Source organism: Oncorhynchus gorbuscha, linkage group LG18 (genome assembly GCF_021184085.1).
Source record: "Oncorhynchus gorbuscha isolate QuinsamMale2020 ecotype Even-year linkage group LG18, OgorEven_v1.0, whole genome shotgun sequence".
NCBI classification, from domain to species: Eukaryota; Metazoa; Chordata; class Actinopteri; order Salmoniformes; family Salmonidae; genus Oncorhynchus; species Oncorhynchus gorbuscha.
The window spans coordinates 2,250,949-2,277,294 of NC_060190.1; the positions used below are offsets into that span (position 1 = coordinate 2,250,949).

Consider the following 26,346-nt stretch of genomic DNA (forward strand, 5'->3'; position numbering starts at 1 on the left):
GAGTGTGACCCTGGCTATCCGTCAATAAAAAAAATACAATTGTGCCGTCTGGTTTGCTTATTAATAAATTAATTTCAAATGGGGTTTACCCTTTTTACTTCTGATACTTAAGTACATGTAAAACCAGATACTTTTAGACTTTTACTCAAGTAGTATTTTACTGGGTGTCTTTCACTTTTACTTGAGTCATTTTCTATTAAGGTATCTTTACTTTTACTCAAGTATGACAATTGAGTACTTTTTCCACCACTGTGTGTACACCAGTGACAAAAAAATCTACATGTAATCAATTTGAACTTCAGTTATTTTTTTCCCCTTATATAACTAGTCAAGCCAAATTCTTATTTTACAAAAAACCCTTGCCAAACCCGGACGTCGCTGGACTAATTGTGCGACACTATGGGACCCAATCACAGCCTGGAATCGAACCAGTGCTCGCACTGAGATGCAGTGCCTTAGACCGCTGCGACGCTCGGGAGCCAAAATATCTGGCAGCGGCGGGATTCGAACCCGCGCCTCCGAAGAGACTGGAGCCTTAATCCAGCGCCTTAGACCGCTCGGCCACGCTACCGATACATGTCATTGGGTTAAACATAATCTATATCCCTGAAAACCGGATGTTTCCGTTTTTCTTTTAACCAACTTCGTAGTAGTTGTGTGGTAGTAAGTAGTGTGGTAAAAAAACGTACTGAAATGATTTGTTATGATATTGTTTGACAGAGCCTCTGTGCGTTACCCAATGCAGCCAGCAGATGGCGACGTGAGGAGGTCTGCTGTACGGAGAAAGAAGCTCTGGGGCTGAACATTGACTTAAAAGAGGAGGTTATCACAGTGAAAGGAGAAGAAGCTTTCAGAATGAAAAAGGAGAAAGAGGAGGCTATCACATTGAAAGAAGAGGATGAAACTTTAGGAGTGAATGAGGAAGAGGGGATACAGGCTGTCACAGTGGAAGAGGAAGAGGGGATACAGGCTGTCACAGTGGAAGAGGGGATACAGGCTGTCACAGTGGAAGAGGGGATACAGGCTGTCACAGTGGAAGAGGAGATACAGGCTGTCACAGTGGAAGAGGAAGAGGGGATACAGGCTGTCACAGTGGAAGAGGGGATACAGGCTGTCACAGTGGAAGAGGGGATACAGGCTGTCACAGTGGAAGAGGGGATACAGGCTGTCACAGTGGAAGAGGGGATACAGGCTGTCACAGTGGAAGAGGAGATACAGGCTGTCACAGTGGAAGAGGAAGAGGGGATACAGGCTGTCACAGTGGAAGAGGGGATACAGGCTGTCACAGTGGAAGAGGGGATACAGGCTGTCACAGTGGAAGAGGAAGAGGGGATACAGGCTGTCACAGTGAAAGAGGAAGAGGGGATAGAGGCTGTCACAGTGGAAGAGGGGATACAGGCTGTCACAGTGGAAGAGGGGATACAGGCTGTCACAGTGGAAGAGGGGATACAGGCTGTCACAGAGGAAGAGGAGGAGGGGATATAGGCTGTCACAGAGGAAGAGGGGATACAGGCTGTCACAGAGGAAGAGGGGATACAGGCTGTCACAGAGGAAGAGGGGATACAGGCTGTCACAGAGGAAGAGGGGATACAGGCTGTCACAGAGGAAGAGGGGATACAGGCTGTCACAGAGGAAGAGGGGATACAGGCTGTCACAGAGGAAGAGGGGATACAGGCTGTCACAGAGGAAGAGGGGATACAGGCTGTCACAGAGGAAGAGGGGATACAGGCTGTCACAGAGGAAGAGGGGATGCAGGCTGTCACAGAGGAAGAGGGGATACAGGCTGTCACAGAGGAAGAGGGGATACAGGCTGTCACAGTGGAAGAGGAAGAGGGGATACAGGCTGTCACAGTGGAAGAGGAAGAGGGGATACAGGCTGTCACAGTGGAAGAGGAAGAGGGGATACAGGCTGTCACAGTGGAAGAGGAAGAGGGGATACAGGCTGTCACAGTGGAAGAGGAAGAGGGGATACAGGCTGTCACAGAGGAAGAGGGGATACAGGCTGTCACAGAGGAAGAGGAAGAGGGGATACAGGCTGTCACAGTGGAAGAGGAAGAGGAAGAGGGGATACAGGCTGTCACAGTGGAAGAGGAAGAGGGGATACAGTCTTTCACAGAGGAAGAGGGGATACAGTCTTTCACAGAGGAAGAGGAAGAGGGGATACAGGCTGTCACAGCGGAAGAGGAAGAGGGGATACAGGCTGTCACAGTGGAAGAGGAAGAGGGGATACAGGCTGTCACAGTGGAAGAGGAAGAGGGGATACAGGCTGTCACAGAGGAAGAGGAAGAGGGGATACAGGCTGTCACAGAGGAAGAGGAGGAGGAGATACAGGCTGTCACAGTGGAAGAGGAAGAGGGGATACAGGCTGTCACAGTGGAAGAGGAAGAGGGGATACAGGCTGTCACAGTGGAAGAGCAAGAGGGGATACAGGCTGTCACAGTGGAAGAGGAAGAGGGGATACAGGCTGTCACAGTGAAAGAGGAAGAGGGGATACAGGCTGTCACAGTGGAAGAGGAAGAGGGGATACAGGCTGTCACAGAGGAAGAGGAAGAGGGGATACAGGCTGTCACAGTGGAAGAGGAAGAGGGGATACAGGCTGTCACAGTGGAAGAGGAAGAGGGGATACAGTCTTTCACAGAGGAAGAGGAAGAGGGGATACAGGCTGTCACAGTGGAAGAGGAAGTGGGGATACAGGCTGTCACAGAGGAAGAGGGGATACAGGCTGTCACAGTGAAAGAGGAAGAGGGGATAGAGTCTTTCACAGTGGAAGAGGAGGTAGAAGCTTTCAGAATGAAAAAGCAGGAAGAGGAGGCTGTTTCAGTGAAAGACAAACCTTTTGGGGAGGAGGAAGAGGAGGCTGTCTCAATAAAAGAGAAGGTTGAAGCCGTTCTGGGAGTGAAAGAGGAGGAGACAGAAGATCTTATTAACACCAGTGAGTATTATCTTAAAAACAACTCAGCAGTTGTTGAACTAGGCTACGGTGTGGTTTTAAAGGGGCATTCTACTGAAGTTATGCTCTCAAATATGTTGTTCAGTACTGGAGGAATTGATAAAGGGGCAGTCTGCGATTGGTACATACATTTTTTTACTTTTAAATGATTGATACTTTATTGTCCATTTACATCTAAATGTATTTAGTTTAGTCAGCGGGTAAACATCATTCCACACTGGGTGCTGGTCTCTCAGCTTACTTTCTCAGAGGAAGAGACATTTAGCATTTTTCTGGATAGGCCAGAGAATGTGACACGTCCCTCCCTATGTAAATGTGACACGTCCCTCCCTATGTAAATGTGACACGTCCCTCCCTATGTAAATGTGACACGTCCCTCCCTATGTAAATGTGACACGTCCCTCCCTATGTAAATGTGACACGTCCCTCCCTATGTAAATGTGACACGTCCCTCCCTATGTAAATGTGACACGTCCCTCCCTATGTAAATGTGACACGTCCCTCCCTATGTAAATGTGACACGTCCCTCCCTATGTAAATGTGACACGTCCCTCCCTATGTAAATGTGACACGTCCCTCCCTATGTAAATGTGACACGTCCCCCTCCCCCTCCCTATGTAAATGTGACACGTCCCTCCCTATGTAAATGTGACACGTCCCTCCCTATGTAAATGTGACACGTCCCTCCCTATGTAAATGTGACACGTCCCTCCCTATGTAAATGTGACACGTCCTCCCTATGTAAATGTGACACGTCCCTCCCTATGTAAATGTGACACGTCCCTCCCTATGTAAATGTGACACGTCCCTCCCTATGTAAATGTGACACGTCCCTCCCTATGTAAATGTGACACGTCCCTCCCTATGTAAATGTGACACGTCCCTCCCTATGTAAATGTGACACGTCCCTCCCTATGTAAATGTGACACGTCCCTCCCTATGTAAATGTGACACGTCCCTCCCTATGTAAATGTGACACGTCCCTCCCTATGTAAATGTGACACGTCCCTCCCTATGTAAATGTGACACGTCCCTCCCTATGTAAATGTGACACGTCCCTCCCTATGTAAATGTGACACGTCCCTCCCTATGTAAATGTGACACGTCCCTCCCTATGTAAATGTGGGGTGTGAAACCTGGCAGTTCAGGCCAGCTCCATTCAGAGAGTGGAAACAGAGAGCTGACTGATGGGGCATTATTAACCAACAATGCAATTCAAGAAATGAAGTTAAGAAAATATTTACAAAATAAAGGGTACATGTAGGTGTATTTTAGTCAATGCCACTCTGACATTGCTCGTCCTAATATTTATATATTTCTTAATTCCATCCTTTTACTTTTAGATTTGTGTGTATTGTTGTGAATTGTTAGACACTACTGCACTGTTGGAGCTAGGAACACAAGCATTTAGTTAGATACTACTTCACTGTTGGAGCTAGGAACACAAGCATTTAGTTAGATACTACTGCACTGTTGGAGCTAGGAACACAAGCATTTAGTTAGACACTACTGCACTGTTGGAGCTAGGAACACAAGCATTTAGTTAGACACTACTGCACTGTTGGAGCTAGGAACACAAGCATTTAGTTAGATACTACTGCACTGTTGGAGCTAGGAACACAAGCATTTAGTTAGATACTACTGCACTGTTGGAGCTAGAAACACAAGCATTTAGTTAGACACTACTGCACTGTTGGAGCTAGGAACACAAGCATTTAGTTAGATACTACTGCACTGTTGGAGCTAGGAACACAAGCATTTAGTTAGACACTACTGCACTGTTGGAGCTAGGAACACAAGCATTTAGTTAGATACTACTGCACTGTTGGAGCTAGGAACACAAGCATTTAGTTAGATACTACTGCACTGTTGGAGCTAGAAACACAAGCATTTAGTTAGACACTACTGCACTGTTGGAGCTAGGAACACAAGCATTTAGTTAGATACTACTGCACTGTTGGAGCTAGGAACACAAGCATTTAGTTAGACACTACTGCACTGTTGGAGCTAGGAACACAAGCATTTAGTTAGATACTACTGCACTGTTGGAGCTAGGAACACAAGCATTTAGTTAGATACTACTGCACTGTTGGAGCTAGAAACACAAGCATTTAGTTAGACACTACTGCACTGTTGGAGCTAGGAACACAAGCATTTAGTTAGATACTACTGCACTGTTGGAGCTAGAAACACAAGCATTTAGTTAGATACTACTGCACTGTTGGAGCTAGGAACACAAGCATTTAGTTAGATACTACTGCACTGTTGGAGCTAGGAACACAAGCATTTAGTTAGATACTACTGCACTGTTGGAGCTAGGAACACAAGCATTTAGTTAGACACTACTGCACTGTTGGAGCTAGGAACACAAGCATTTAGTTAGACACTACTGCACTGTTGGAGCTAGGAACACAAGCATTTAGTTAGATACTACTGCACTGTTGGAGCTAGGAACACAAGCATTTAGTTAGATACTACTGCACTGTTGGAGCTAGGAACACAAGCATTTAGTTAGATACTACTGCACTGTTGGAGCTAGGAACACAAGCATTTAGTTAGACACTACTGCACTGTTGGAGCTAGGAACACAAGCATTTAGTTAGATACTACTGCACTGTTGGAGCTAGGAACACAAGCATTTAGTTAGACACTACTGCACTGTTGGAGCTAGGAACACAAGCATTTAGTTAGATACTACTGCACTGTTGGAGCTAGAAACACAAGCATTTAGTTAGATACTACTGCACTGTTGGAGCTAGGAACACAAGCATTTAGTTAGATACTACTGCACTGTTGGAGCTAGGAACACAAGCATTTAGTTAGATACTACTGCACTGTTGGAGCTAGGAACACAAGCATTTAGTTAGACACTACTGCACTGTTGGAGCTAGGAACACAAGCATTTAGTTAGACACTACTGCACTGTTGGAGCTAGGAACACAAGCATTTAGTTAGATACTACTGCACTGTTGGAGCTAGGAACACAAGCATTTAGTTAGATACTACTGCACTGTTGGAGCTAGGAACACAAGCATTTAGTTAGATACTACTGCACTGTTGGAGCTAGGAACACAAGCATTTAGTTAGACACTACTGCACTGTTGGAGCTAGGAACACAAGCATTTAGTTAGATACTACTGCACTGTTGGAGCTAGGAACACCAGCATTTAGTTAGATATTACTGCACTGTTGGAGCTAGGAACACAAGCATTTTCTCAACACCGGTAATAACATCTAAATACGTGTACGTGACCAATACAATTTCAAGGAGTGCAAAGTCGAATTTAGTTTGTGCACATGCGCACTTCACAGATGAGACGTTCCCTAAAGGAAAATATGCAATTGCCTCAAATGGGATCTCGCTAACTCTGATTTTGCCAACCTCCTTGTTTGTTCCGCCCAATATGCTTAATTTGCTCCCACTGTAAACGACACAGATGAACTATTTTGGGGTTGGTTCTATATACAGTATCTTTGGTTATACCATAGATAACAGTACTAAGGCAGATAGGAGCTAACGTTGGCTAGCTAGCTAACCAATGTAGTATATCCCTAATATATGAATCACTCATAGCCTAGCAGAGTTTGTCTGGAACCTTATAATTAAAACACACCCCATGACTGAGACTTAGGGGGCCATTGCTCAAGACATACTTCTGCATTTAACACAAACACATTCTGTCCTCAGCAGATTCTAAACCGCATAAGCAACTGTAGAATACCAAGCTCATCTGTCTGACTTAAGTTATCACATGCGTCCCTGTCAAAACAGGAAGCGCCCTCGCCTGAAACACCAACTGTCAGTTTCAGTTCCCCTTATCTCACCTCATGGACACACACAGACACACAGACATTTCAGAGCACACACACCCCACACCCCATTCAACTGGGCAGGAGCCAGGATCAGACGACTTCAAGGAGCACCAATGGGGCTCCGGCACAGGGTCGGACAGGACCCGCCTCCAACCTTCACCAACCAGTCAGAAGACAGAACTACAAGAATCAACCTACGTCATTCTATGTACAAAATACATTGCACACTCTGTTCTTCTGAGCTAAATGAATCGGTCCGTGCACGCTTGACAAGATATCTTTGACTTTAATAAACTGCCATTTTGCTATACTTGATTCCACTCAGTCCAGCGTCCGTGATTTGGTCTCCCTCTCTGATAGTTATTCATCAACACCAACCAACTAGCTAGCAAATCAACTAGCTAGCTATATTTAGCCAAGGAAGTTTAAATATATATATATACACGGCTGATGTCATCTGTGTAAACAAACAAATAAAATTAAGCACAAATAAGGTAACGAACGTCATTACCTGTTATATCCAGTTAGCTAGCCAGCTAGCCAACTAGCCAGCTAGCCAGTGTTGGTAAAAGGTGAGATGCTTAGGTGAGCGAGTCGGTCAAGGATCAGTTCAGACGAGGAGTTAAAGTTTAACAATCTGCAGTTTATTCAGAGTAAAAGTATTGTGTACAGCGTATACGGGCTCTGTTCCTTGAACTCAGAGGGAGTCAGAAAAAGAGAGCCCCTAATTTAGACAGCATACATGTTTTATACAGTACAGAAAGTAGGTTGATTCTGGAAGGTCTGGTCCTCGGATTGGTCCAGACCCGGGCGTTGTCTCTCCTTATTGGTCCAAGGTTGTTGTTGCCATTGTCTCAGAATGTTCCTGTTTAATGTCTGTTTTGCGTTGCTCAACTAGCTTACATGTGTCAAAAAGCAGATACGCCCACGATCCCTTGAGGCTAAATGCTGGGTGTGTGGTTCTAAATGTGAATGTATCTGGGTGGGGTGTGTGTGTATGTGTGTGTGTGTTCCTGTCATCAGCAGATATGTCCTCACGAGATGCGGCTTCTCCAGTCTTGTGGTTTGGCCCTCTTCCTGTTTTCGTGACTATGTGTGGAAACATTTGCAGAGGCGCACCCAAAACAGCTTACAGCAACATTATAGCAAACACATTAGTAATCTCCGTTTGTTTATGCCCTTCGTTACTGAGGGCTGAAGCATTAGATATAGAGGCCTGCCACGGCCTTCAAGCATATGTATGGTTATCAAAGTATTATTTACAAATCCCTCTCTTCACGTCTTACAGACGTGACCAACTGATAGGAAGAAACTTTTCAGAGAAAAGTTTAAGTAATCCCTCTCTTCTCGTCTCAGCAGAGACGTGACTAATCAGTCGATTTCGCACATCTCTAAGTCATCGTACACATCCTCCGGGCCCAAGAGAGGATACATCTGAGCCGGGGCGCTAGGATCAATAGCCTTAGTTATCACTTTATTGGTAAGCGAGCGAATACATGGAATGCAGCAGCACCCACACAAAACCAGAATAGCCGCAAAAACAGAAATAGAAATTAAAACAGAGGAAACGAGAGTCTTGTATTTGCCAAAAGCATCCATCCAGGAGTCCCACATAGAGTTATCAATGCCAGAGTGAGATTTCATTTTACCATTAAGAGTCCTAAGTCCTTCTAGAGCTACTGTCAGGCTGCCATCAGACGCAGTGTTATTCGGAATAAATGTACAACATTGTTGCCCAAACATGGAGCAGACACCTCCTTTTTCAGCCAATAGCATATCTATGGCAATTCGATTTTGGAAAGCCATAAGGCTGGTAGCCGATAATTGACCATGTACAGCCTCAAACCCTTGCTGGGTCCAATTTCCCAGTCTTTGGACATTGAAATGGATATAGTTTATGCGATCCACGTTTTTGTTAACAGTGCACCACCAACAAATTGAGGATTCGAACCCCGCAGTGACTTGATTAACCAACTTATATTTATCAGGTACCCCCCTGGGCACACCAATAGCATCAATGTAGGTCGGATTGTCAGTGGGTGATACCATGGTGTGTCTTTTATATCTGCTTAACGGGGTTTCACTGACTTGGGAGAGGAGACCAGCCACACTCATGGGATGTACAGCAATAGGGAGGAGCAGTGACACTAGGGCACACAAACCTGATGAGTTAGGAGGAAACCTAGACAAAAGTCCATTTCCTCCGCACCACCACCAAACATCTGCCCTAGCTACGACCTTAAGGGGAGAATTAGGGAAGTGAGTAGCATTACACCAGTGGGGTGGGACAGTACCTAAATATGGAGGTCCTTGGGTCATGTTCACACATGTGAAATTTCCTTCAGCAACATCTGAGGAGAAAATCGGTGCCTGTCTGCCCTTGACTAGTGGATAAACCTTATCCCAGGAAGAACAATTTCGAGTTGGGTTACTATATCTCATAACCGGGAAAACACAATTGACAGGTAAGGCTGCAGGCACAATGCGAAGGAGAGGCCTGGCTCCCATACATACCACACAGTCCTGGCGAGACACTCTACCTGCTTCCTCAGTTAACAGGAGCCAGTTGTTGGAGAACCCAGAGACCTAAGTGGCAGTAAAGATAGCGTCATCAAATGTCGGTGGGTTGGCAGTCATACGGACAGGTCCCCACATTCCAGATCCTGATTGGGCTCCTTGACCTTCCTTTTTAGTAACAGAAGAAGGGACAGGGGCTGACATCGCACAGACATTCAAAAACCATCTAAAGTAGTATATGTACAATGGTGCCCCTCTGTGGTCTATCCAAGGTGCCAAAATGAAACCTTGGCATCCCTCCTTGTTACCTGGTTTAATCACCAGTTTCAGTTCCACTTTTGATTTGGTAAGGGTCAATCTATTTCTCCATAACAGCACTAAGTCTCCTTTTGAATAACTAGACCAATCAGGGCCTGTTTCAGCAACTAAATTTCTCCAAATCCAATCATCGCGGGGACTATTTCCTTTAGTAAGATACCAGTGGTATTTTGATTGCCATAAGTTATTAACCCCAATCTTATGCACATTGTTCTCTAGTGTTCCCCAGGGTATAGTGACAGTGGTAGTAACATTAACTGGTACACACAGGGTGGTGCTACCTACCCGATCAGTTGGACAAGTTTGGTTTATGACTTCAATGCGTCTTTTACGTAGGTTGTGACTAGCCATGGTGGTTGTGGTAAGATTTGTGGTGAGACCAGTGATGTCAATTGTGGAATTAGTGCCCTCTGGTATTATATCTGTTTTGTTAACTGTATGTTCGAAAGCCCAAAGCATTATTCCTACTACCACACCCGAGGTGAACAGCAATAGCACAAACATTGGAAGAGAGCATCCTAATCTTTCCCATGGTGCCCTTTGTCGTCTAGACCAAAGGTGCCCTTCGCTGGCACCTGAGGATTGGAGGCGTCTCCACATCCTTCAGTTGTCAGAGCTAACAGAATTTGTAGCCGAATTAGATGCGATCAAATCGCTTCTGACTTCTGTCAGTGTTCTGTCAGGTGCTGGTGCTGGTGTACAATGCGTCAGGTGGTGCCAAGGTGCGCCTGGTTTACCTTTGACCTGGACTGAGTGTGAAGTAACTTCCTTCACTTCGTACGGTCCAGTCCACCTGGGATCAGCCCACTTTCTTTTGTGGACTTTGATCCTTACCCAGTCACCAACCTTTACCCTTGGTTGTTCCTGGTCATCCGTCAGCTCCCCCTCTGCGACCCGGTGTATCTGCGTGGAGAGAGCTGCAGATAATTCGGTCAGTTTTTTTACATAGTCAGACATTCCTATCTGGTGGACATCAAGAGGGGGCATATGACCTCCCTCTCTTGGCGGCCCAGGCATCACTCGGCCTGTCATTATCTCATGGGGTGAGAGATGTGTCCCTGCACCTGGTGAGGACCTCATGGCCATCAGTGCCAGGGGCAGGGCTTCCACCCATGTCAATTTAGTTCCTGCACAAACCTTAGCTATCTTAGCTTTCAAAGTCTGGTTACAGCGTTCCACAAGTCCCTGCGATTGCGGCTTATACACCGAACCGAATTTGTGTGTAATGCCAAACCTCTCCTCAACCTGTCTCAAGTGTTGGTTGGAGAAGTGGGACCCATTGTCGGATCTGATTTGTCGCGGGACCCCATACCTAGGTATGAGTTCCGTTTGTAGCCACTTAATGACTGACTTCGCATCCTCCTTAACTGTAGGAATGGCCTCTACCCATTTAGAGAATCTGTCTACCATTACTAGCAAATATCTTTTTCCTCCCTTCACTTGATCTGCTCCCATGTCTGTATAATCTATGCTGATGTCTTGAAAACAGGCATTAGGTACCGGATAGTGACCCATTGGTGTTTGGTAAGGTTTCTTTGGATTGTGACTTCCACAGATGTCACAATTGTCACAGAACAAATCTGTCATTTCTTTCATGTAAGGATGCCACCACACGTAAGAGACTCTCTGACAAGTCTTCAGTTTCCCCTCGTGTGTCAGTCCGTGTGCTTCTCTGATTAGTTCAGGACAGAGGTTTGCAGGGGCCACTAGTCTGCCATCATGGCATCGCCACAGTTCATCAGGACCTTTTGTCGCTCCCCTCTGTCCCCATACTGAGTGTTCATACGGTCCGGCAGTTTGTTGTAGTTCCTTGATGTGTTGGTTAGTCAATTCAGTCCTAGGTGGACTTACTTGTAGAACCATTTGTCTGGGAGTGTAGCCACCTGCTTTCTTAGCTGCCTGGTCGGCCGCATCATTTCCTTTGCTGATCTTGGAGTCCAGTATCTGATGTCCTTTGCATTTCATTATGGCCACCTTTTCAGGAAGTGATACCGCAGCAATCAGTCGCTCCATCTGGGTCTTGTGCTTGATTGGTAGATTTCCAGTAGTGGTAAAGTTTCGTCTGACCCATTGTGGTCCATCAATGTGTACTGCTCCATGAGCATACGCTGAGTCGGTGTATATGTTGACCTTTTTCCCTTTGGCCACTGTTAATGCTTGGGTGAGTCCAATTATCTCTGCCAATTGGGCTGATGCGGGCTGAGGTATTATACCTGATTCCAGGGTGGTGTGGGCTCCATCCTCAGTCTGTTGTACTACTGCGTATGCTGCTATGTTGCCTTCTTCTCCTCTGTAACAACACCCGTCAGTGTATAGCCATAGGTCTGCAGTCAATATGGGTTCGTTTTCCAAGTCTGGTCTGAGTTTCAGTTCTTGAGCAGCTCTTTCTGCGCACACATGGGTTATCCCTTCTTCCGCATTAAGGGCGTCAGCCATGTTCTTGTCCGTGTTGACAAACGTGATGTGTGACTGTGTACATTTGTTCTGAATTTTGTTTTTTCTGTGTGCACTGAAAGTAAATTCTTTTGCAGTTAGGTATGCTGCAACGCCATGGTGTGTGTGTATTTCCAGCTTGTGGCACATTACCAAGTGGGCAGTTTTTTCAATTGCTTTTGCTACCGCCGCCACGTATCTTGAGCACGTGGTTTGACCTGTGTCAATGTGATCCAGTTTTGATGAGTGGTACATCAGGACCCTTCTCTCCCCCTCTTGTTTCTGAAAGAGAATGGATGATGTGAATCCTTCTTTTTCGGAAACATCCAAGTGGAAGGGCTTGCCATAGTCTGGGGCAGTAAGTGCAGCTGCCACTGAGAGTTCGGTTTTCAGGAGGCCAAACGCATCAGTTGCTTGGGGAGTCCATATCAGAGGGGCATGAAGGTTTCTAGGCCCAGCTTCTCGGACTATCTCGCGTAAGGGTTCTGTTCTGGTGGTGTAGTCTGGTATGTGGGTACGACTGTATCCCGTAAGACCAAGAAACGAGAGCATTCCAGAGACTGTGGTAGGCCGCGGGTGATGCAAAATCGAGTTTCTGTGTGCGGTAGACAGTCCTGCCCCTTCACTTGAGATTTCTCTTCCAAGAAACAGGACAGTTCGACGACACGTTTGAACCTTAGATTTCTTGACCTTGTACCCTTTTATCGCCAAAAAATCCAGCAAGAGCTTGGTTGTAGCCAGACATTGATCTGAAGATTGTGCGGCCAGCAGAAGGTCATCTACATACTGGATGAGCACCACACCCTCAGGGATAATGAGTTCAGCCAGGTGATCCTTTAGGATACGGTTGAATAATCCGGGTGAGCACCTGTAGCCCTGGGGAAGAACAGAATACGAATATTGTTCATGAGAAATGATGATAGTGCTGCATAGTCTCTCTCCGTTGGGTATGCTCTCCTGAGTTCAGCCCACAGTTTTACTGAATATGATTCAGGAGGGGTAGCTCCAGGTAGTTGGTCCAGACCGGCTGTTTTCATGATTACATCCATGGTGGTGTGGTCAGTGGCTCTGGCTAGCAGTGCTCTCATGTCTCCTAGTGCTAACCGGAAACCAGAGGTCAGGGTTCGTAGTTGTAAGAGCCAGGCAGAGGCACCTCCATGAAGGCTTGGTAACTGGTCCATCATGGAGGTTAGATCTGTCAACTGCCATGGTTTGTACTCCTCCCCTCTTCCCGTTGTACTCAGGCGGAGTGGAGCCTGTATGCTGGATGCCTGTCTATTTTGTTGGTCTTGGATTCGTTGTGATCGCCTTAGGCCTGTTGGTGGGTGGTTTAGCGCATCCCGGAGATCGGTTATTTCACCCAGATATGTGCCACTTAGATGATATGGTCCCCCTCCCCCACCTGGAAGCTGTTCCCTGTTGATCTGTTCGGCAGCTGTCCATATCTGTTCCCGGGTTGGACCGCCACTGCATTCATTTTCATCCTCCTCTTGTGGCAGGTTTAATGATGTCAGATACTCCCTTTCGACGTTCCCTTTTTCAGCTGAGCGATGTTCACTGGTGTAGCTGCGTGGGGTTGCTGCAGAGACTGCTTTAGATAGTGGAGAAAGGAGACTGGGTGGGAGAGGCTTGAAATCGTTGGAGCAACTGTCGGTGCTGACTGAGTGTGAAGTGAATGGGTTCAGTGATGTCCGTCCACTTTGGGGCCCCGTCTCTACAGTATTCATGGAGTGGAGACCGCTGGGGGGCTCCAGATCCTCAACATCGATTGCTCCTTCCATTAGGCGCACTGCTACTTCCCCCTTTATCACACCCCCTCTCACCGTCATTACAGGGGCCTGTATAGCAGCTAGTGTTGGGGCTGGGAGAGGCGAGTAGGGTGGTGGTCTGTACTCTTCAGATAGGTTTGGGTAGAGCCGCGGGTTGGGCGGTTGTCCTTTGTCTGGGTTGGCTGGTGGGGTGGTGGTATCCCCTCCTTCTTTTGTGTCAGTGACTATTGCCATTACTTCCGGTTTTTTGTTCAGTTGTACTCTACGGGTCTCCTCGATAGCCCAAGTGCCTATTTTCAATTCAGCTTCTGCTTTCTCTCTCTGTTTAGTCCCTTCCTTCTTGAATAAATGCAACTTGTTCTGTTCTGTCTCCCTGTCTTTAGCTTCCTGTAATGCTTCACGCAACTCGTCTTCCATTGTGCTAAGCTGAGTCCTATTTGGAGTTCCCCCTACCAAATAACCCGCCTGTGTCCACTTCAACTTCAACCCTTCCCAAACCTTCTTTATTGACTTCCACTGTTCCTTTCCTCCTGACCTATCCTGCATACGTTGGTCTAGAAAATCATTGAATTTCAGTTTTGGAGGTTGCGAAGTTGCCATGGTGTATAAATGAGTTTGACTATCTGAATATACTTAGCCCGTCACTGTCTCGCGACAGCGATGTATTCTTGGAGAAACTATTACTCGTACTCTGTCTTATCTCAGAGCTCCTCCGTCATATATTCAGATTTTGGTGAGACAATACAGCCCAATTAAACCCTTGTGAGACGCTGTGTACAGTTAAAACCTCACCGGTCACAGCCAGTCTGTTGGGTTACTAGTCGATTATCAATATGCCTCATTCGTATACTTCATGTACTCAGGTAGCAACTCTACAACACATTTAACCAGTCATGAGCTAGGTTATGGTATGTAAATCACCTAGTAGTAGTATCAACCGAACATTTGGTCATATTCAACACTTAGATTTATTCCTCATCAGTCGCTGCTGACATCTCTGAATAATATCACTAATCAACAAATAGACCTATTCCTCATCGAACGCTGTCGACATATCTGAATAGTATCTAGAATCAAGCTAACATTGCAATATCCTCCAACCTAACTCATCTCAGTTCTTTAACACATACAATTCAATTCTGTATCACCTTAACTTTAAACAGTCAATACATTGCATTCATATTTCCACAATTCATTTACTTCACTGCTCAATGAAATTTTGTTAAATTAAATTTACACAAAACTCATACTCACACTCGGTATTACTGATCTTAAATTTGGAGTAGACTAAACGACAATATGCAAAGTTTGTTTTAACAGGTTTTGCTTACCTTTTTAGTGGTCGACCTGAGATCAGTTCTCCGAGTTGAGCAGAGTTTTGTCCTCCCCCGAATTGGCTCGTCTTTCTCCTTGAACCGTCCTTTCACCAATTCGCTCCCGTACTCTCACGTTTTATGGGTCTTTAGTAAACCATCCTCTGCTACCAAGAATTCTGTTGGTAAAAGGTGAGATGCTTAGGTGAGCGAGTCGGTCAAGGATCAGTTCAGACGAGGAGTTAAAGTTTAACAATCTGCAGTTTATTCAGAGTAAAAGTATTGTGTACAGCGTATACGGGCTCTGTTCCTTGAACTCAGAGGGAGTCAGAAAAAGAGAGCCCCTAATTTAGACAGCATACATGTTTTATACAGTACAGAAAGTAGGTTGATTCTGGAAGGTCTGGTCCTCGGATTGGTCCAGACCCGGGCGTTGTCTCTCCTTATTGGTCCAAGGTTGTTGTTGCCATTGTCTCAGAATGTTCCTGTTTAATGTCTGTTTTGCGTTGCTCAACTAGCTTACATGTGTCAAAAAGCAGATACGCCCACGATCCCTTGAGGCTAAATGCTGGGTGTGTGGTTCTAAATGTGAATGTATCTGGGTGGGGTGTGTGTGTATGTGTGTGTGTGTTCCTGTCATCAGCAGATATGTCCTCACGAGATGCGGCTTCTCCAGTCTTGTGGTTTGGCCCTCTTCCTGTTTTCGTGACTATGTGTGGAAACATTTGCAGAGGCGCACCCAAAACAGCTTACAGCAACATTATAGCAAACACATTAGTAATCTCCGTTTGTTTATGCCCTTCGTTACTGAGGGCTGAAGCATTAGATATAGAGGCCTGCCACGGCCTTCAAGCATATGTATGGTTATCAAAGTATTATTTACACCAGCTAGCCAACTAGCCAACTAGCTAGCTAGCCAACTAGCCAGCTAGCTAGCTAGCCAACTAGCCAGCTAGCCAACTAGCCAGCTAGCCAGCTAGCCAACTAGCCAGCTAGCCAACTAGCCAGCTAGCCAGCTAGCCAACTAGCCAGCTAGCCAGCTAGCCAACTAGCCAGCTAGCCAGCTAGCCAACTAGCCAGCTAGCCAGCTAGCCAACTAGCCAGCTAGCCAACTAGCCAGCTAGCCAGTAACAACTCAATGTTGACAATAAGTTACATCTGACATTCTTCCACAAAGCACAGCTACCTCACTAAGTAAAGTTCACAGTCAACACCAAACTTTGGGAAAAAGACACACTGTTCATTTATAATACCTGCAACGGGAAATGTATTAATGTATTTAAAAAAATACCCTTAGATATTAATTTGGAATAATTTCGATTAGATCTACAAGGACATTTTTATTGATCTGTCAGTATTTTCATTTAGAGTTTCCTTTCATGGGTCCTACCAATTATTATTGGATTATTCACCATGGCAACCACTTGAGTTTCCTTTCATGGGTCCTACCAATTATTATTGGATTATTCACCATAGCAACCACTTGAGTTTCCTTTCATGGGTCCTACCAATTATTATTGGATTATTCACCATGGCAACCATGTTAATATAAAAAAGGACATTTATTTGTCAGTTTGGCTTTTGTGTTAGATCAGACTGTTTTCATTTGCAGGGTTATCTGTCATCACTCTTTGACCAGAGTGCAGTCTGGTATCCCTGTCTACCAGTCTTAGTCTTTGCTCATCGAACGTTAGCTACTCCATACAGTCAAATTGGCTCCTCTTACGAAAAAGCACTATAGCATTCCTATAAGATTCCTATAAGAAACTGCGTTTTTTAAGATTTTTTAAAAATGTTTTAATTTCACCTTTATTTAACCAGGTAGGCCAGTTGAGAACAAGTTGTCATTTACAACTGCGACCCTGACCAAGATAAAGCAAAGTAGTGCACAACAAACAACAACACAGAGTTACACATGGAATAAACAAGCATACAGTCAATAACACAATATAAGAAAAAAAATAAAGTCTATATACAGTGTGTGCAAATGGCATGAGGAGGTAAGGCAATAAATAGGCCATAGTAGCTAAGTAATTACAATTTAGCAGATTCACACTGGAGTGATAGGTGAGCAGATGAAATACTAATACAAGTAGAAATACTGGTGTGCAAAAGAGCAGAAAAGTACATAAAAACAGTATGGGGATGAGGTAGGTAGATTGGGTGGGCTATTTACAGGGCTCCGGGCAGCCGAGCGGAAATGGAGGAAAACTCGCCTCCCTGCGGACCTGGCATCCTTTCACTCCCTCCTCTCTACATTTTCCTCCTCTGTCTCTGCTGCTAAAGCCATTTTCTAACACTCTAAATTCCAAGCATCTGCCTCTAACCCTAGAAAGCTCTTTGCCACCTTCTCCTCCCTCCTGAATCCCCCCCCCCCTCCTCCCTCTCTGCAGATGACTTCGTCAACCATTTTGAAAAGAAGGTCGACGACATCCGATCCTCGTTTGCTAAGTCAAACGGCACCGCTGGTTCTGCTCACACTGCCCTACCCTGTGCTCTGACCTCTTTCTCCCCTCTCTCTCCAGATGAAATCTCGCGTCTTGTGACGGCCGGCCGCCCAACAACCTGCCCGCTTGACCCTATCCCCTCCTCTCTTCTCCAGACCATTTCCGGAGACCTTCTCCCTTACCTCACCTCGCTCATCAACTCATCCCTGACCGCTGGCTACGTCCCTTCCGTCTTCAAGAGAGCGAGAGTTGCACCCCTTCTGAAAAAACCTACACTCGATCCCTCCGATGTCAACAACTACAGACCAGTATCCCTTCTTTCTTTTCTCTCCAAAACTCTTGAACGTGCCGTCCTTGGCCAGCTCTCCCGCTATCTCTCTCTGAATGACCTTCTTGATCCAAATCAGTCAGGTTTCAAGACTAGTCATTCAACTGAGACTGCTCTTCTCTGTATCACAGAGGCGCTCCGCACTGCTAAAGCTAACTCTCTCTCCTCTGCTCTCATCCTTCTAGACCTATCGGCTGCCTTCGATACTGTGAACCATCAGATCCTCCTCTCCACCCTCTCCGAGTTGGGCATCTCCGGCGCGGCCCACGCTTGGATTGCGTCCTACCTGACAGATCGCTCCTACCAGGTGGCGTGGCGAGAATCTGTCTCCTCACCACGCGCTCTCACCACTGGTGTCCCCCAGGGCTCTGTTCTAGGCCCTCTCCTATTCTCGCTATACACCAAGTCACTTGGCTCTGTCATAACCTCACATGGTCTCTCCTATCATTGCTATGCAGACGACACACAATTAATATTCTCCTTTCCCCCTTCTGATGACCAGGTGGTGAATCGCATCTCTGCATGTCTAGCAGACATATCAGTGTGGATGACGGATCACCACCTCAAGCTGAACCTCGGCAAGACGGAGCTGCTCTTCCTCCCGGGGAAGGACTGCCCGTTCCATGATCTCGCCATCACGGTTGACAACTCCATTGTGTCCTCCTCCCAGAACGCTAAGAACCTTGGCGTGATCCTGGACAACACCCTGTCGTTCTCAACTAACATCAAGGCGGTGGCCCGTTCCTGTAGGTTCATGCTCTACAACATCCGCAGAGTACGACCCTGCCTCACACAGGAAGCGGCGCAGGTCCTAATCCAGGCACTTGTCATCTCCCGTCTGGATTACTGCAACTCGCTGTTGGCTGGGCTCCCTGCCTGTGCCATTAAACCCCTACAACTCATCCAGAACGCCGCAGCCCGTCTGGTGTTCAACTTTCCCAAGTTCTCTCACGTCACCCCGCTCCTCCGCTCTCTCCACTGGCTTCCAGTTGAAGCTCGCATCCGCTACAAGACCATGGTCCTTGCCTACGGAGCTGTGAGGGGAACGGCACCTCAGTACCTCCAGGCTCTGATCAGGCCCTACACCCAAACAAGGGCACTGCGTTCATCCACCTCTGGCCTGCTCGCCTCCCTACCACTGAGGAAGTACAGTTCCCGCTCAGCCCAGTCAAAACTGTTCACTGCTCTGGCCCCCCAATGGTGGAACAAACTCCCTCACGACGCCAGGACAGCGGAGTCAATCACCACCTTCCGGGGACACCTGAAACCCCACCTCTTTAAGGAATACCTAGGATAGGATAAGTAATCCTTCTCACCCCCCCCCCTTTAAGATTTAGATGCACTATTGTAAAGTGACTGTTCTACTGGATGTCATAAGGTGAATCCACCAATTTGTAAGTCGCTCTGAATAAGAGCGTCTGCTAAATGACTTAAATGTAAATGTAATGTAAATGTACAGATGGACTGTGTACAGCTGCAGCGATGTGTACAGCTGCTCAGATAGCTGTTGTTTAAAGTTAGTGAGGGAAATATAAGTCTCCAGCTTCAGCGATTATTGCAATTCGTTCCAGTCATTGGCAGCAGAGAACTGAAAGGAAAGCATAGATTATACATGACCTGGAGCAAGTGGGTCTGGTGACAAATATGTAGCGAGGGCCAGCCGACGAGGCAATACAGGTCACAGTGGTAGGTGGTATGAGGGGCTTTGGTGACAAAACGGATGGCACTGTGATAGACTACTCAGCAAACTGGATGCGGAGTATTGGAAGTTGTTTTGTGAATGACATCGCCAAAGTCGAGGATCGGTAGGATAGTCAGTTTTACGAAGGTATGTTTGGCGGCGTGAGTGAAGGGGGCTTTGTTAAGAAATATGAAGCCGATTCTAGATTTAATTTTGGATTGGAGATGTTTAATATGAGTCTGGAAGGAGAGTTTACAGTCTAGCCAGACACCTAGGTGTTTGTAGTTGTCCCCATATTCTAAGTCAGAACCGTCCAGAGTAGTGATGCTAGTCGGGCGGGCAGGTGCGGGCATCAAACAGTTGAAGAGCATGCATTTAGTTTTACTAGCATTTAAGAGCAGTTGAAGGCCACGGAAGGAGTGTTGTATGGCATTGAAGCTCGTTTGGAGGTTTGTTAACACAGTGTCCAAAGAAGTAGCTGCGGGGGGTGCCGAGCTGTTGGCCGGGGTTGGGGTAGCCAGGAGGAAAGCATGAACTGCCGTAGAGAAATGCTTCTTGAAATTCTCGATTATTGTGGATTTATCGGTGGTGACAGTGTTTCCTAGCCTCAGTGCAGTGGGCAGCTGGGAGGAGGTGCTCTTATTCTCCATGGACTTTACAGTGTCCCAAAACTTTTGGAGTTAGAGCTACAGGATGCAAATTTCTTTTATGAAAAAGCTAGCTTTTGTTTTCCTGACTGACTGTGTGTATATTGGTTCCTGACTTCCCTGAACAGTTGCATATCGCTGGGACTATTCAATGCTAGTGCCACAGGGTGTTTTTGTGCTGGTCGAGGGCAGTCAGGTCTGGAGTGAACCAAGGGTTGTATCTGTTCTTAGTTTTTTTATTAATTGAAAGGGGCATGCTTATTTAAGATGGTGAGGAAATTACTTTTAAAGAATGACCAGGCATCCTCTACTGACGGGATGAGGTCAATATCCTTCCAGGATACCCGGGCCAGGTCGATTAGAAAGGCCTGCTTGCAGAAATGTTTTAGGGAGCGTTTGACAGTGATGAGGGGTGGTTGTTTGACTGCGGACCCATAGAGGATGCAGGCAATGAGGCAGTGATCGCTGAGATCCTGATTGAAAACAGCAGAGGTGTATTTAGAGGGCAAGTTGGTCAGGATAATATCTATCAGGGTGTCCATGTTTACAGATTAAGGGTTGTACCTGGTGGGTTCCTTGATAATTTGTGTGAGATTGAGGGCATCTAGCTTAGATTGTAGGACTGCCGGGTGTTAATTAAGCATATCCCAGTTCAGGTCACCTAACAGATCGAACGAACTCTGAAGATAGATGGGGGGCAATCAATTCACACATGGTGTCCAGGGCACAGCTGGGAGCTGAGGGGGGTCTATAACAGGCGGCAACAGTGAGAAACTTATTTCTGAAGAGATTCATTTTTAAAATTAGAAGCTCGAACTGTTTGGGCACAGACCTGTAAAGTATGACAGAATTCTTCAGACTAACTCCTCCCCCTTTGGTAGTTCGATCTTGATGGAAAATATTGTAGCTGCGTATGGAAATCTCAGAATTTTTGGTGGCCTTCCTAAGCCAGGATTCAGACAAGGCAAGGACATCAGGGTTGGCGGAGTGTGCTAAAGCAGTGAGTAAAACAAACTTAGGGAGGAGGCTTCTGATGTTAACATGCATGAAACCAAGGCATTTTCGGTTACAGAAGTCAACAAATGAGAGTGCCTGGGGACACGCAAGGCCTGGGTTAGCCTCCACATCACCTGAGGAACAGAGCAGGAGTAGGATGAGGGTACGGCTAAAGGCTATAAGAACTGGTCGTCTAGTGCGTTGGGGACAGAGAATAAAAGGAGCAGATTTCTGGGCGTGGTAGAATAGATTCAGGGCATAATGTACAGACAGGGGTATGGTGGGGTGTGGCTACAGTGGAGGTAAACCCAGACACCAAGTTTACTGTACGGGCTAGTTATGCTGGGTGAGGTCACCGCATGTGTGGGAGGTGGGACAAAGGAGATATCTGAGGCATGTTGAGTGGGACTAGGGGCTCCGCAGTAAACTAAAACAATGATAACTATCCTAAACAACAGTGTACAAGGCATATTGACATTTGAGAGAGACATAAAGCAATCACAGGTGTTGATTGGGAGAGCTAAGACAACAACGGGTAACACAGAACCCAAACCGGCTGCGCGCGTGCGCCATCGTACATCTTGTACCCCTACACCAAACGCGATCACGACACGCAGGTTAAAATATCAAAACAAACTCTGAACCAATGACATTAATTTGGGAACACAAGTTTGCACTTGCTAGCTAATTTGTCCTGGGATATAAACATTGAGTTGTTATTTGACCTGAAATGCACAAGGTCATCTACTCCGACAATTAATCCACACATAAAACGGCCATCCGAATCGTTTCTAGTCATCTCTCCTCCTTCCAGGCTTCTTCATCTTTGAACTTATATGGTGATCCATCTACACTTTCATATTACCACGACGACCGGCAAAACAGTTCATCTTTCAATCACCCACGTGGGTATAACCAATGAGGAGATGGAACTGTGGGTACCTGCTTCTATAAACCAATGAGGAGATGGGAGAGGCAGGACTTGCAGCGCGATCTGCGTCAGAAATAGAAAAGGAGTTCTATTTCAGCCCTTGGCATCGCAGATGCTCGTTGGCGGGTGCAATAATTGAATAACATGGATTTCTAAATTTGTTTTACGATGCTCGCGCACGCGACGTGTCCGGTCTGGTCAGCATGTAAGACAACAACAGGTAAAATGGCGATGAATGGCCAGAGAGGGTCGGTTAACAAACAAAAACAAAATGGATTAATGAACAGCCCAGCAGTCATCAGCTATGTAGCCAAGTGATCATAGGGTCCAGTGAACAGCAATAGATGGAACAGGGAAGCCGCGATGTAGTCGTTACTACGCTAGCACGCGGGAGACATGACGTTTAAAGTTAGCAGGCCGGGGGTAAGTAGAAATGTTTGCTCCAACTGGCAAAGGCCAGTTGAGGGCACAGCGGATGGAGTTACATCGGCAGACCAGTCGATGGATGGTACGGCGGGGCGCCGTGTCGACAAAAGGGTCCGGGCCAGATGGCGAAAGAAGTATTGTAGTTGTAGTCATTTCGTTTGCTAGTCGGGAGATGCGCCAGGCTTGCGGCTAACTGGTGCTAGCTTCGGAGCAGGGGCGTTAGCCACTATAGCCAATCGGTAGCAGCGATGATCCGACGCAAAGGTCCAGAACTTACGGTATGGATCCGGTGGAGTAGTGGATTGTAGCTGTGTTGGGGTATAGCCGAGTGACCACAGAGTAGGCCGGGAGGTGGGCCTGGCTCAGGGCTGGGTCATTCTGGTCACTCGGTGGCAGCTAGCTAGCTGTGATGATCAGGAGTAATGGGTTTACGGCAGGAATACGGTGTTGTAGTGGAGAAAACAGTCCGACACTGGCAGGCTGGCAAGTATTATCCAGGCTAAAAAAAAACGGTTGGTGTCTGTGCAGAAGGTGAAGGCCGCTAACAATGACTAAATAGCTAGTAGCTAATTAGCTGGTTAGCTTCTGATGGCTAGGTTCTGATGGGGGTTCTAACTATAAGGTCTAAAAAATAGCGGATCCGTATGACATTGGGTGAGGCGGGTTGCCGGAAGGGATATTTAATTTAAAAATAGCAAAAATATTGAAAATAAATGTGTATATATATATATACATACAAAAAAAGACTAAATACAAAAATAAAGGAGGGGACGACAAACCACGTCTGCACTACCACACCATCTTGGAATTACAATACTTGTTATTAATTCAAATAAAACGCACATTAGAACATTTTAAAACAAAAGTAGCCATTTTGTTGTATGATGTCATTCATACAGTTTGATTTCATGCGGCATAAAACAAAAACACAAATTCTCAGTAAAAAAAGAGACAGAACAGAGCTTCTTTATTCTCTCATGTACAACGAACCTTGAAAACCACGATGACCCTTCAAAGAGTGTCTTCAATAAATCTGACCTGAACTTGTCTTTTCCTACGAGCACTGACTTCACTGAGAACTATTTAATGAATGGAAAACGTACTTACTATGTCTGTGATGTGTGGCTGTCTCACCTAGCTACCTTTAAGGTGAATTCAACAATTGTTATTCTCCCTGGATAAGAGTGTGTGAAATGTAATGGGATTTCAGTTCCCTTAATCGGGAAAAGGTCTTTCCACAATGAGAGCAGTGGTAGGGCTTCTCTCCTGTGTGTATCCTCTCATGCTCTTTTAGGTTCCATAACCGGGCAAAACTCTTCCTACACTGGGAACATTGGAAGGGCTTTTCCCCTGTGTGTGTTTTCTCATGCTCTTTGAGATGGCATGACCGAATAAAGCTCTTTCCACACTGAGAGCAGTGGTAAGGCTTATCTCCAGAGTGAATTATCTTATGTAAATTCAGGTTCCCTAACTGGGTAAAACGCTTTCCACATTGGGAGCATTGGAAAGGCCTTTCACCTCTGTGTGTAGAGTGAATTCTCTCGTGTATTTTCACGCCCCATAACTCAGTAAAACTCTTTCCACACTGAGAGCAATGGAAGGTCTTCCTTCCTTCTTTGTGTATTCCTTGGTGCCTAATTAGGGTCCTTAACCGGGTAAAACTCTTTCCACACTGGGAACATTGGAAAGGCTTTTCTCCTGTGTGCGTCCTCTCATGTGATTTCAGGTGTGCCAACAGGGTAAAACTATTTCCACACTGGGAGCATTGAAAAGGCTTTTCTCCTGTGTGTGTCCTCTCATGCCTTTTGAGGGCCTGTGATCGTGAAAAACACATTACACAATAGGAGCATTGGTAAGGCTTCTCTCCAGAGTGAATTCTTTCATGCATTTTCAGGCTGTCTAACCGGCTAAAACTCTTTCCACACTGGGAACATTGGAAGGGCTTTTCTCCTGTGTGTGTCCTCTCGTGCTCTTTTAGGTTGTGTAACTTGGTAAATTTCCTTCCACAGTGGGGGCAGCAGTGTCGTCCTACTGGTTTGGCAGTCTCTAGGTCTGGTTCCCCTGAAGGCCTCTTCCCCAAGTCTGGTTCCCCTGAAGGTCTCCTCCCTGGGTCTGGTTCCCCTGAAGGACTCTTCCCTGGGTCTGGTTCCCCTGAAGGACTCTTCCCCAAGTCTGGTTCTCCTGAAGGACTCTTCCCCAAGTCTGGTTCCCCTGAAGGACTCTTCCCCAAGTCTGGTTCCCCTGAAGGTCTCCTCCCTGGGTCTGGTTCCACTGAAGGTCTCCTCCCTGGGTCTGGTTCCACTGAAGGTCTCCTCCCTGGGTCTGGTTCCACTGAAGGTCTCCTCCCTGGGTCTGGTTCCCCTGAAGGCCTCTTCCCTGGGTCTGTTTCCCCTGAAGGACTCTTGTCAGAGGGAGAGTCTGGTCTCTCTCCTGTCAAAGACAAAGTATTTTGTTAAACAGAGATCTGAATGAAATCGCCAGCATGATAAAACAGTTTTCAGAACATTTCCGTAATAAAAAATAAAATAACATTTATGAGCAGGTTGAAAGAGACAGTTGTATGGATGCATATACATCCTTCTTTGTGTACACTTGACAGTTGAAAACGCTTCATGTGCTAGTCGTGTTGCTGGTCATGTTGCTAGTCATGTTGCTAGTCATGTTGCTAGTCATGTTGCTAGTCATGTTGCTAGTCATGTTGCTAGTCATGTTTGTCTTGATGCTAGTCATGTTGCTAGTCATGTGCTAGTCATGTGCTAGTCATGTGCTAGTCATGTGCTAGTCATGTTGCTAGTCATGTGCTAGTCATGTTTGTCTTGATGCTAGTCATGTTGCTAGTCATGTGCTAGTCATGTTGCTAGTCATGTTGCTAGTCATGTTGCTAGTCATGTTTGTCTTGATGCTAGTCATGTTGCTAGTCATGTTGCTAGTCATGTGCTAGTCATGTTGCTAGTCATGTTGCTAGTCATGTTGCATGTTGCTAGTCATATTGCTAGTCATGTTGCTAGTCATGATGTTTGTCTTGATGCTAGTCATGTGCTAGTCATGTTGCTAGTCATGTTTGTCATGCTTGTTGATAGTCATGTTGATAGTCATGTTGCTAGTCATGTTTGTCTTGATGCTAGTCATGTTGATAGTCATGTCTTGATGCTAGTCATGTTGCTAGTCATGTTTGTCTTGATGCTAGTCATGTTGCTAGTCATGTTTGTCTTGATGCTAGTCATGTTGCTAGTCATGTTGCATAGTCATGTTGCTAGTCATGTTGCTAGTCATGTGCTAGTCATGTTGCTAGTCATGTTGATAGTCATGTTGATAGTCATGTTGCTAGTCATGTTTGTCTTGATGCTAGTCATGATGCTGCATGATGCTCATGTTTAGTCATTGATCATGTTGCTAGTCATGTTGCTAGTCATGTTTGTCATTGATCATGTGCTAGTCATGTTGCTAGTCATGTTTGTCATTGCTATGCTAGTCATGTTGCTAGTCATGTTTAGTCATGATGCTATGTTGCTAGTCATGTTGCTAGTCATGTTGCTAGTCATGTTGCTAGTCATGTTTGTCTTTGCTAGTCATGTGCTAGTCATGTTGCTAGTCATGTTGCTAGTCATGTCTATCATGTTTGTCTTGAGCTCATGTTGCTAGTCATGTTTGTCTTGATGCTAGTCATGTTGATAGTCATGTTTGTCTTGAGTCATGTTGCTAGTCATGTGCTAGTCATGTTGCTAGTCATGTTGCTAGTCATGTTTGTCTTGATGCTAGTCATGTTGCTAGTCATGT

The 26,346-nt window shown here is 46.0% G+C and overlaps 3 protein-coding genes and 1 non-coding gene across 5 annotated transcripts in view; all 4 read right to left on the bottom strand.

The window, feature by feature from the left end:
* Positions 1 to 489: 489 nt before the first annotated feature.
* Positions 490 to 571, bottom strand: trnal-aag. Its single transcript has one exon. It is a non-coding gene; the product is annotated as a tRNA-Leu (tRNA).
* Positions 572 to 7,385: 6,814 nt separating this feature from the next.
* On the bottom strand, positions 7,386 to 16,021 carry LOC124002761 (endogenous retrovirus group FC1 Env polyprotein-like). Of its 2 annotated transcripts, XM_046310484.1 has the most exons (3): positions 15,132 to 16,020; positions 8,135 to 10,501; positions 7,386 to 8,061 (listed from the first exon to the last, which is right to left on the bottom strand). In XM_046310484.1, exon 2 carries the CDS (start codon positions 9,269 to 9,271, stop codon positions 8,135 to 8,137), a length of 1,137 nt encoding a protein of 378 aa, XP_046166440.1. In that variant the 5' UTR covers positions 9,272 to 10,501; positions 15,132 to 16,020; the 3' UTR covers positions 7,386 to 8,061. The 2 variants fall into 2 exon arrangements, with proteins under 2 accessions (XP_046166440.1, XP_046166441.1); XM_046310485.1 differs by having other exon boundaries at positions 7,386 to 10,515; positions 15,132 to 16,021.
* Positions 10,117 to 14,034, bottom strand: LOC124003133. The gene is made up of 4 exons (XM_046311197.1): positions 13,434 to 14,034; positions 13,075 to 13,130; positions 10,451 to 12,988; positions 10,117 to 10,173 (listed from the first exon to the last, which is right to left on the bottom strand). The coding sequence occupies exons 1-4, from the start codon at positions 14,032 to 14,034 to the stop codon at positions 10,117 to 10,119; spliced, it is 3,252 nt and encodes a 1,083-aa protein (XP_046167153.1).
* A 7,348-nt stretch (positions 16,022 to 23,369) lies between the features above and the next one.
* The window catches only part of LOC124003134 (zinc finger protein 709-like), a 32,646-nt gene continuing 29,669 nt past the window's right edge, over positions 23,370 to 26,346 (bottom strand). Inside the window, exon 6 of the mRNA XM_046311198.1 lies at positions 23,370 to 24,999. Within this exon, the coding sequence (XP_046167154.1) occupies positions 23,735 to 24,999 (1,265 nt within the window). The 3' untranslated portion in view covers positions 23,370 to 23,734. The remainder of the gene's footprint in view (positions 25,000 to 26,346) is intronic.

Coding starts and splice junctions, on each gene's coding strand:
- LOC124003133 (XM_046311197.1), bottom strand. CDS start 14,034: ATGGCAATAGTCACTGACACAAAAGAAGGAGGGGATACCACCACCCCA. Junction 12,989..13,074: donor CTGACCACACCACCATGGAT/GTAATCATGAAA, acceptor GGCTGAACTCAG/GAGAGCATACCCAACGGAGA. Junction 10,174..10,450: donor ATGACCAGGAACAACCAAGG/GTAAAGGTTGGT, acceptor TCCAATCCTCAG/GTGCCAGCGAAGGGCACCTT.
- LOC124002761 (XM_046310485.1), bottom strand. CDS start 9,271: ATGGGAGCCAGGCCTCTCCTTCGCATTGTGCCTGCAGCCTTACCTGTC.